Source organism: Cydia splendana, chromosome Z (genome assembly GCF_910591565.1).
Source record: "Cydia splendana chromosome Z, ilCydSple1.2, whole genome shotgun sequence".
Lineage (NCBI taxonomy): Eukaryota > Metazoa > Arthropoda > Insecta > Lepidoptera > Tortricidae > Cydia > Cydia splendana.
The window spans coordinates 33,573,206-33,585,422 of NC_085987.1; the positions used below are offsets into that span (position 1 = coordinate 33,573,206).

At 38.2% G+C, this 12,217-nt stretch overlaps 1 protein-coding gene across 1 annotated transcript in view; it reads left to right on the forward strand.

Moving 5' to 3' along the window:
* The first annotated feature begins 10,444 nt into the window (after positions 1-10,444).
* LOC134804536 (uncharacterized) overlaps positions 10,445-12,217 on the forward strand; it is a 53,575-nt gene continuing 51,802 nt past the window's right edge. The window contains exons 1-3 of the mRNA XM_063777635.1: positions 10,445-10,630; positions 10,776-10,904; positions 11,736-11,934. Of these exons, the coding sequence (XP_063633705.1) occupies positions 10,562-10,630; positions 10,776-10,904; positions 11,736-11,934 (397 nt within the window). The 5' untranslated portion in view covers positions 10,445-10,561. The remainder of the gene's footprint in view (positions 10,631-10,775; positions 10,905-11,735; positions 11,935-12,217) is intronic.

Genomic DNA, 12,217 nt, shown 5'->3' on the forward strand with positions numbered 1-12,217 from the left:
GACCATTTAATTATGGAAATAGAAGGAGATCACCTTTGTGGTATAAATACTCAAAGACATACAGCGATCACATATTAAAGACAACGTTTCATGACAAACGACTGGTACGAAATCCATGTTGAGAATGAACAAACCGCGACTTTTTCATCGCAGTGCGCGCAGTGAATTTTCTGCGATATATTACAGCGCGATTCTAAAATCGTGTCGCAAAAACTAAAATCGTGGTGCGCGCTTAGGCTAACACATTTTCGTCGAAGTATGTTGAGAGATGAGAAGTCGGATTTGTCGCTCGACCGATCCGCAATTTGTACTGGGCGAGCAAAATCGATAAATCCAACAATTACATGAGACTAAAATATAATAATTGTGTTTAAATGTAATTAAACATATGATATGTAAAAAAAAATTTTTCATGTGAAATGTAAATGTAACCCATTCTTTTTGTAAATTTGATGTCCCCGACCTCTTTTTATAACAAAAAACCGAGCAATTAGACATTTTTCTGCTGCTGTGTTCACGCGCGCGTCTCGACTCAGTCTAGTTGAAAATCCGAGCGTAACTAGTTTTATTACCCGCGCTACATTAGTTGATCTTGTGCAGTCACCTACAATAATCGAACGAGCGAGCGAAGCGAACGAAGTTCTTACATTCGACTTGGGACACGCGGCTGGCTAGGGGCACGTCCCGGCATTTCGATGTTTTTAAGCTGAACTATCAGAGGATAGTTTGATACTCAAGAACTTAAGTAAATTTGTTCTAATTTAAATGAAATTGGGTAAACGTGTAGTTGAGGGCATTATATTTTAGTCATTAAATTATGAGCAGGCTCGATCAAGGGGTTATTGAGCTAGAAGAGCATAGAAGTCTAAAAAGCTATTTGTGAGGGGTCTTGCTATTCTGGTCATCTTTTTTCAAGAAAGTATGGTCGAGTTTGGTATCAAATGAAAGTGCTCGGCTTGCACTTTAATAATATCGTTTTAAATTTACTATTTTGAAATAATTAGCAAGATCAAAATAAACACAATATAGGTATTTGACATTTGACAGGAAATATTTCGGCTTACCACAGATACAGTATCAGTTAAGAGCGCTATTACATTTCGGCGTTGAGCGAGTTTAGGTATTTTACGCGCTGCGGCAGGCCGTGCGAGCTCAGTGTGCCGATCCCTTCTACCACACTCGCACTACAATGATGGATTAAACATTCTTGATCCTTCGCGAAGCATATTGAAATCAACCATAACAACACTAACTGTACTTAACTTTTAAAGTTCTAAAACTGTTATTTGGTAAGTACGAAAATACTAAATGCAGTGCAAATGTACATAGGGGCTGTTCATAAATTACGTCATCTATTTTTGACGATTTTTGACCCCCCCCACCCCTCAAATCATCCAAAAATCAAGCTTCGGATGAATCTGTTTCCTCCTACGTCATGTTACCATCATCCGATGTCCAGACCCCCCCCCCCCCACTCCTCCCATTTGAAACGACGTAATTTATGAATAGCCCCTGTAGCCGCCGTGCAGGTCGGGATACTCAAATAAAAAGCTTCGATTTGAAGTAAACTATTATAATTTCAATAGGTACTGGTTTTACAAGGGTTCCTTGACTAAACGGTTAAATGTAAAAGTGGTGTGGTAATCGTATGGAGGCTGATGAAAGAGTGATTTGCATAATTTGAATGTCCGAAAATAGTGGTTAAGATTTGGGTGCCTCTAATTGGCCGCGATACATAATATGTGGAGCGCTCCTATTGGTGCTTTAGAAAAAGCTTCCAAATACTAGCTGAGCCCGACGGCTGCGTTTAGTTACTGTATTATACAAATAAAGGTTGCGTTCGCAACAGCCCCATACTCGTACTTATGAAGGTATATTACTCGAAAGAAATTATAGGTACCTACTCGCTTATTTACATGTTTCGTCATTGCATTTGGTACCTATAGGTTGTAAAGTTTGTATCAACGAGGGTTTAAAAACGAACTGGTACTGAGGATCTGATGATGATTAAGGTGGTCACGGATACCAATCAACCATGTAGTAACATGATTAGGCTCGTTTGATTCGTCTCAACAAGATATTTGACACTGAAGATACACAGGGTCTGATGATGGAGCTGGAAGGTGGCCACGGGTACCAGTCTATCATGTAACTAAACAACTTCGTGTTTGGGCTCGTTTGATTCGTCTCAACAAGATCTTTGGCACAAGATAATACTCAGGGTCTGATGATGGAGCCGGAAGGTGGTCACCGGTACCAATCAACCATGCAACTAAACCACTTCGTGTTTAGGCTCGTTTGATTCGTCTCAACAAGATCTTTGACACAAGATAGTATTCAGGGTTTGATGATGGAGCCGGCAGGTGGTACTATCTTGAGTCAAATAAATACATATAGAATGTCAGGTCGTTTCAAATATTTTTAATCCTGTCCGGTAGTTTATTAAACTGTACCATTATAAATTATAATACTATAAAAACAGTGCTAGGATCAAAGTCTCTCGTTGCGGTTTACACGCACACAGTATAGCGTTTTACACGGCGCCCGCCGCACACAATGATAAAAAACCTCGTCGTCGCCGTTGAAAATGTGCGGAGCCGACCGACACACGTCCTGCCTCTACAAGCTCTGCCGCGGCACTGAGCTGGCGCAGCGCGCGTCATCGGTAATATAGAGTAGTTTTCAAAAAATTGCCAAAAAATTATAGTAGAATTTCATAAACACTAATGTATACCAACAGCATAAGCAAACGTTGCAGATTGCTTGAGTATGAAAATGACTTCGATATTAAGTAGATTTTCGTAGGAATTGACACTTGTTTCGGAGAGAAAATCGAGTTCGTTTTACTTTGATTTTCTCTTTCTCAAAGGTATGTAGGAAAAATATAGTTTGATATGCCTAAAGTACAGGGTATTAGTAACACAAAATAGCCAGGTTTAGCAGAGTAAAATTCTCAACATTTCCAAATAAGAGCTCGCCATTCAGTGCTTCACGGGGTTTTTCGGAAACGACCATCAGAAAAAAAATCATTACTAATTTAATAAGTCCTTTTTCTAATATTTACAACGATATTTATAAAGATAAGAAGACGCTTTTACTGGAACAAGTACTCATTGTTTCTAATAATGAGCGCAGAGTCCTGAATTTCGTCGACTAGTATCATCAATTTTGCATTATTTCGACTTTTCTTGTAAGAGCGCTCTTAAAGGCTCCACAGACCTTGTAATATATCCACGCGATTTTTGATCCATTGCCGCCTATAGTGGGACATAAAATAGTAAAAATAAAATAAAATGGAACTCTAAAATTTCCGCGAGTTCTCACTTCGGGGCGAACTACTAGTATGTTACACAACGAAGGCCGCAAAAATATCCGACACGATCTTATTTGTAGAGCCATAAAAGCGTGTCACATATTTTTGCGGCCTTCGAAGAGTAACATATTATTGCAGGTGACTGTACCTAGGCAGAGGGGAAATAGTGCGAATGCCGCCTCCCTTCCGTGTTGCTCGAAGGTTTCATGTATTGCAAAGAACACAATACCCACTATGCATTGCGCCTTTTTAACCGCCTTAAAAAAAAGGAGGTTCTCTGTTTGACCCGTATGTATGTATGTTTGTCCGCGATTATCTCGCGTTTGGCTGAACCGATTTTGATGCGGTTTTCAGAAAAGTGTTTGTTACATTCTGGAGAAGGTTTTAGTACACATAGAGCTGACCTGATGCTGGACCCTGGCAGTACCTACCTAGTGGAACTCAGGTTTGGTGCAACATAGGCACACGCTGTTTTGGTCATCCGACACGCCTTGATGAGCAGTGGCGAAAACAATACCCAAGATAGAACGATGCTGTACCCTGGCTGTACCTAGTGGAACTCAGGTTTGGTGCAACATAGGCACACGCTGTTTTGGTCATCCAACACGTCTTGATGAGCACTTGGGAAAACAGTATCACAGATAGAGCTGATGCTGAACCCTGGCTGTACCTAGTGGAACTCAGGTTTGGTGCAACATAGCCACATGCTGTTTTGGTCATCCAACACGCCTTGATGAGCAGTTGGGAGAGCAGTACCCAAGATAGAGCTGATGCTGAACCCTGGCTGTACCTAGTGGAACTCAGGTTTGGTGCAACATAGGCACATGCTGTTTTGGTCATCCGACACGCCTTAATGAGCAGTTGGGAGAGCAGTACCCACGATAGAGCTGATACTGAACCGTGGTTGTACCTAGTGGAACTCAGGTTTGGTGCAACATAGGTACCTACTGTTTTAGTTAACCGACTCTTCTTCTTGTGCCTATGTTGCAGGGTTCCTCTAGGTGGATCGATTAACTTTTTTCTAATCGCCTTCAAAAACAAAGGAGGTTCTCAGTTTGACCCGTATGTTTGTATGTATGTCTGTATGTTTGTTCGCGATTATCTCGCGTTTGGCTGAACCGATATTGATACGGTTTTCAGAAAAGTATTTATTAAATTCTGGAGAAGGTTTTAGTATACATAGATGGTAGGACTTGGGCCCGGTAGGTGGCGCTGCTATCGGTATATCGTCAAATTTGATTTGCTGAGACCGATTTAGATGAAATTTTGTGTTTAGATTAGATAGATGAAATGGTGGGAGTGGGAGTAGGAGTAGGAGTGGGGGTGGGAGGGGGGGTAAGGTCTATCATTTACATGCCTATACTCGTATCTTGTCGAGTCGTTTGAGAGTTAAGTTTTTCTTTGCAAATCTTAATCTGTTTGGGCAGATATATATAATATACGCCCCGGCTCGGCACGGGTAGTTCAACAAATTTACACAAAATCTTTACAAATTATACACGTAAACCTTTCTCAAGAATCACTCTATTGAAAGGTGAAAGCCGTGTAAAAATCCTCTCAGTCGTTTTTGAGTTTGTCGCGAACATACATACAGACGAGGTCGGGGAATTTGTTGTATAATATGTATATGAGATGTACAATCGCCATCAGATATATCGGAGCGGCCAAGGTGTTCACAATATCTGAACACGCGCTCTAACGCCCTGACAATAGAGGCGTGTTCCGATATTTGTGAGCACCTTGGCCGCTCCGATATATCTGATGGCGACTGTAAGTATTGATTTTAACCCTATACTAGGCAAACGAAGTTACAATAACAAGATTTGACGAAACATTTTATCTATACCTAACTATTTACCAAAGACACATGTAACTTCTATTCTCTTTGCTATTTACAAATCGTTTAGCACCGAAACGTCAAAGTTTCGTCGCGATTATCCGATAGGTTAACCATCGCCAACACTAGTACTAGCTCAAAACTAAATGGAGAGGATGGAAACTAAAATAAATAAAGTACCTCTCACTAAAAAGTAAAAAATAAAAATAAATAAATAAAAAACAAAAACAAAACCAAAATAATTTATTTATATTTCTTTTTTTTTAAAAGGAAACCGCCTTCATAAACCAGCCCACTGAAAAGTATTAAATAATTTTTATATACTTACTCTACCCCCTATCCTTATCCAGTCCCTATCCCGTCGTAAAGCAAATTTCTTCTAAAAAGTAATTGATACCTAATAACATGGTCTAATAAAACATGGTCTTCTATTCCCAGAGTGACACGGGCCTACGTCACAATAACATTGCCACTTTATTTCAACATAACATGTTACATGGGTACATTATACCTATGGTTAATAAGTTAAAATATTTCTTTATAATTTTATAATTTTCATTTATATGTATTTTATCTTAAATTTTACAATAACACGTCATTTTTAATTATTCGTTAGCAATATCTTCCGATTCACGAAAGAAATTTCAGACGTTCGGGTAATTCTGTTTACATTACTGGCAACACAGGATAGCTTAATCTAATGTATTAAATTAAACTTTATTTATCTATACAAGACAAACGTTTGAAAAACTAACTCACAGTTACACATTAATTACCAAGCTTACGACGTGAAAAGTTTGGAAAACACTGCGACTGCTGACACTGAGCGAGAAGGAAATAACAATTAACACGCGTTCGACAAGGATGACGGTCAGGGCATGAAGTTATCTAGATCCGAATTGTCAAATGTGCACAGCGCTATCCTGTGTTGCCAGTAGTATAAACAGAATTACCCGAAAGTCTGAAATTTCTTTCGTGAATCGGAAGATATTGCTAACGAGTAATTAAAAATGACGTGTTATTGTAAAATTTAAGCTAAAATACATATAAATGAAAATTATAAAATTATAAAGAAATATTTTAACTTATTAACCATAGGTATAATGTACCCATGTAACATGTTATGTTGAAATAAAGTGGCAATGTTATTGTGACGTAGGCCCGTGTCACTCTGGGAATGGAAGACCATGTTTTATTAGACCATGACTCTGTGCAACTGCTGTGGTTAAAGTTCATAACGAAAATTGTATTTATTAAATAATAAATACAACGTAGCGGTACTACCACTTAAGACTCTGTAAGTCTGTACCTACATGGATTACAGCAATGCACATAGAAAATGTGCTAAATGCGGAGCAACGGCTGTTGATGATACATATTTGAGTGAAATTCACAGCTTTAGTGGGTTCAGAAGGAACCACGTCATAACACATCTGGAAAGCGTATTAATTAACCGTGAAGAAATGTATGAATACAAGTTGGAAATCTGTGTAAAATGCAGTGTGAAAAGTTTAGTGTATCTGTGTGTGTAAAGTGTAATAGGTAGGCATGCCTAAAGTTATTTGTATTATACTGAAAACTTTGTGAATGAGCTTTATTAATGTCTATTTTTTTTATTAAGTTGTCAGGGTTTAATTTTCAGTGTATATTTCTATATGTAAATCATTTTTAATGAATAATACAATGTTATAAACATAAATATGCCTTTTATTTAAATCAATTGATAATACCACAAACAAGGGATAATATTTGCAATTTTCATATTTTTCGTGATATGAAGATAACAAATATGTTCATCAACAGAATTACTAGAGTCAGTCCATGAAAAGTCTGCAGCGGATTTGATAGCCCACGCCTCGCCCACGCAGTGCAAGTGTCATTTATACGTCATAATTTCATAGAAGTTTGACGTTTAAAATAACACGTGCACTGCGTGGGCTATCAAATCCGCTGCAGACTTTTCATGGACTGACTATATCTACCAATACCCGCCAGGCTAAACCGGTTGTCAACTTTAGTTCCATTGGTACACAACGAAGGCGCCACTAGTATAAAAGTATAAACGGAAGGGGACATTTTTTTGTATGGAGTTACCGTTCTTCTCCTAGTGAGTATTATATTCTTTGATCTATACTGGGTCAAGCAGATCTTGTCAGTAGAAAAAGGCGGCAAATATGAAAAATGTAGGCGCGAAAGGATATCGTCCCATAGAAAATTTGAATTTCGCGCCTTTTTCTACTGACAAGATTTGCTTGATCATCTATATATATTTTGGTTTTGTTTTTGTTTTTTATTTATTTTTTTAATGATCGATCGAATTCATTGAAATGTATCCATATTATACTACTCTTTGAATGTATCTTTCTGAAATTGCCTTCGAGTTATTGCAACGTCTGTAGAGGCTTTTAAACTTTAAAATCTTATAGCCGGTTTAGACTCTCGCGCGAGCCACGAGCCGAGCCGCGAGCCGCGCCACGAGACGTGAGTGTAAACCTTAGAGGATATAACCAACGGAGACGCTATGTCTAAAATTTTCGGTACAAAATAGTCTGCCGTTTTTTGCGGGGGAGGGGCACATCAAATGTATAGGTACGTCATGTCAGATAAACGTCAGTCCATACATATGGTTGACATGTGGTTGACCATTGGCCGCCTATTTTCGACAGAGGGGAACGCCTGTTAATGGCGGCTCCATTGTTAATTACTCCGAGGTGTAAACGGTGGGCTCGTGGCTCGTCTCGCGGCTCGTAAGCTCGTCGAGCTAATATAATTTAAACACTAACGGCACGGCATAAGGTTTATAACCGAATGACAAGCCGAACGCGAGTGTGTCGAGGCGAACCACGAGACGCGCCGCGAGCCGAGCCGCGAGCATGGAGTTATAAGGAGTGAACTATCACTTTTTTTGCCATACTAAATTGAACCTTATCACAGAGCCGGAAAGACGTTCGTACCAGTACAGAGAAAACGGTCCACTTGAGATAGCAAAGGTGGGCCGCGGTGTCTCACTCGCACATGTTGCCAATGTTAAAAATATACCATTGTGGTAGTATTTATATCAATATACTACTAAAATTAAATACCTTCTTATATTATTTAAGTGCTATATTCAGAGTACGGTTCTGATATCTTTTAGGAAATTTGTAAATAATTATGATGTCAATATTATTAACTGATTTAACCAAGCATGTGCACAACAATAAAAAACACTAATTTTGATATGGTAGACATTGTAGTAGTAAGTTTGAATATTAATTGGTATCCCTAACCTGATGACATATTTACAAAACACGTGAATGCAAAATTTCTTAAAAATGGTGAAGAAATGTTTCGTTAAAGGTTGTGGGAGTGAAATAATTTCTAATTGTGTAATATCGTTTCACAAGGAAGCCACAATTATTACATTTTAAGATAAAAATACAAGTTAGACATTGTCAAACTCATTAGGGTGACCATGATGTCGGCACGATGAGAACCAGTTTTACCACTTCCTTTATGGTTTTACACAATTCTTATTACGTACTTAAACGTAAGTTTTCATAAATAGGTATGTATTTATTTCGGCATGTTTAAATTGGTGAAATGAGAGCCAATACAGAATAAATAATTGCAAAAATTGAAATCCAAAGTCCTTAAACATTACAGACACATTTATAAATTGTTATAATAATAAAAAAACACATAGATAATAAAAGAAGAATAGAAGTTTATCGTAATTTACTGACTTTTGGGACGATACCAGAAACGTTACTGGGAATTTAGCCCTCATAAGCACGAGCGCTTTTTCAACGCGCGTAAAACCCCCTCCAGACTATCCGCGTGAATCGCGGGCGAAGCCGCGAACGCGAGTGTGAAGTCGATTTCGCTGTCTGCGAAAATCGACTCCACACTCGCGTTCGCGGCTTCGCCCGCGATTCACGCGCATAGTCTGGAGGGGGCTTTACAAAAGGGGTTGAATCCGTTCACACGCTAAATTCGATTTAACGACCAACGCTCAAAGTCGAAAAAAAAACAAGGCTTGATAAAAAGCGCCACCACCATCGTGTGAACAAATACACATGTTTCCATTTGTTTCATTCTAACGCGCTTTTTTAACGCGCGTTGAAAAAGTGCTCGTGCGAATGAGGGCTTACCCTCTTTGGAAAATTTACAGGGCACATCACTAGTTTCTTTACATTTCACGACTCTTCTCTTTTCGCACAGATGGCCTACCACCGTGAACACCGAAGTTCGCAAATTACGGGCATCTTTCTCTTTTACTCCTATAAAGGAGTAATTACAGTGACAGAGAAAGATGCTCGCAATTTGCGAACTTCGGTGTTTATGGTTTTCGGTGACGCCGAAATAATTTTTAGTTTGTAAGATTTTTACTATTGTACGTATGTTAGTTTGTAAGGTATGTATCTATGGGCCTTAGTCGCCTGATAATAAATGATATTTATTTTTTTAATTTAATTTATGCTCCAGTGACAAGCGTCCTAGTTAAAAACTATAACAAACGGGCGTAGCGGATCCACGCGACCCTGAGGCAGTGGCGGATTTGCTCTAAGGCCGAGTAGGCCCGGGCCTAGGGTGGCAGTCTATATGATGGGTGCTGAGAAAGGGGCGTCTAGTGCTTGCTACAGGGCCTGGGGCCTAGGACGGCAAATACTGTAAATCCCCCACTGCCCTGAGGGCCTACCCCAAACCACTTTCGACATTTTGTCTCTCTGTCGCACTTGTTGCACGTAAGTGTGACAGAGAGGCAACACGTCGAACTTGGTTCGCGGTAGACCCTCTGGTTCTGTCACCATATCTGTCTCTGTATCTCTCACTCATACCCGTGTTCTTGACAGACGTTACGGCGGACCACATTCCTGACGATTTTAGAACAGCTTTTAGAACAACTAAATTAAGTGCCTAAGGTTGTGTGAAGCGTTTTACAGAAGAGAAAAAAAACTATATCCATCCCTTTTCAGGCCATAATACTAGTACAGCGAAAATACAGTATGATTCTCTATAACTATGCACGAATAAGAAAAGATCCTGGCCAAACTATATATTCAATGTTATCCTAATATCCCACATACATATGACTTATGGTCACCCGAATTAGAAAGAGATGCAACGGCCCACCTTGACTTCTCATGTGGACACACTTTTTGGCTAATGTACTCTGTCCGGTTTACTCTCTAGGTCCGTGGCCGCGAGCCGCGAGTCTAAACCGGCTATTAAGCATCTACGTAATTGATAACTGGCAACATTATTTTCATCCCAACTCAACTTTTTTAATTTACAATCTGTGAACTGAACATGCACAATAGTCGCAAATGTCGCAAGTCGCAATTTAGATATTTTCGATCACAATAATTCAATGTAGTGATTGTTAATCATTAGTGATTCATTTTGTTAGGCTTAGGTTAATTAATACAATGTCTAAAAATATAGTTTTCGAGGGGTGGTTGACCAAATCACCGCCGACAAAACGTATTTGGAGAACGGTAAGCAATAAAGCAACTTTTACCTTTGTTGACACATTGATCCTTGATCGAATTATCTAGGTTTAGTATGATTAGAATGTAATCAATAACCCATTTACTTATAATATTATATTAGCGTGATATTTATTTTAACTTATGATTTCAGAAATGGCGAAGGAGATGGTTTGCCTTGAGACATTCTGGAGAACTGCCCGGTCAATATTTTTTAGACTACTATGCCGACAGGAACTGCAGGAGACTCAAGGGCACTATCAACCTTGATTTATGTGAACAGGTATTTCACTAGCATATTGCTTGTGTTAATCTATAGTTCGTTTGTTTTAGCATTAGAAATAAGGTAAACAATCTTGATGTGTATTTTAATTGAAAAACACATTTTAAAAATAAGTTACGGCAAATATGTAACAATTATGAATCTAATACGATCATTTATATTCTTCTGCTTTCATAAGTAATAGTTACTGATTTTACAAAATCGTTTTTCAAATAAAAGACATGTCAAGATCGCTTACCTTCTTTCAAGTTCTTTCTAATGCTAAAAAAAACGAACTTTAGCATTGTCAAAGTTCTTTCTACACCCAACTTGAGTAAATAATACATTTTATTGCTAACTAGCTTGCACTAATAAACCTTGCCACAAAAAGCGAACCATTCTTAATATTCTACTGTTTGAGATAAGAGAGAAGGAATAAAACTGTATTATAATATTTAAAACTTTCGCGTTTTGAACACATATTAACTCACAGTTATAGACGGGTCTATTGGGTCGGGGGTTTGGGTTAATAAAGGTAATAAAATAAATTTACGATAGACCCGTCTATAAATGTGAGTAAAACTGTATTTATGCCCAAAATAAAAATAAATGGAAGAACTTTATAAAAAAATAATATTCTTTGTTTGTTATTATTTATTATATCCCTATTTTAGTTAAATAACACTGACTGGTTACATAAATATTTGTCCACTGTAAAAGTATGCAAATAAATAATGGTCTTGTAAACCAGTACATTGGCAACCCCAGGCTGTTACATTTACTTGAATAATGTAAATCTTTCCTGGTTTGACATTTTCCTCCTGTACTGTAAGCAGTGTGTGTGTTTGCAAGGTTGATGCAGGGCTTCACATGGAACGTAGTGGCACCGGATTGTTGGACCCCAAGCTCCGAGGATCTGTGTTCACCATCCAGACTCAGTCCAGGACTTATCACCTTGAAGCAGATTGTGAAGCTGAAATGGAAAAGTGGGTTGATGCAATATGTAGTGTGTGTGGCCTGAGAGCTACAGAGGATACTTCCACTGAGAATGGTGAGTCCTGTATTCAAATGACTGTTAAACATTTTAAAAGGAAAGTAATTCATTCATTGTCATCTAGTTGTTTTTGTTGTATTGCTTAAGATATGAACTAGAGGAAGGAAATTTATTAAACAAAAAGTGACAATAGGAAAACATTAACAAAATAACTGAATTATAACTTACCTTAAATTATAAACCTGCATAGGTATTTAATATAACTGTGGGGATTTCTTAGTAACTTGGATGATTAGTAATTTGTAATAATTATAGAATATTATGGTTTTTATATAACTCA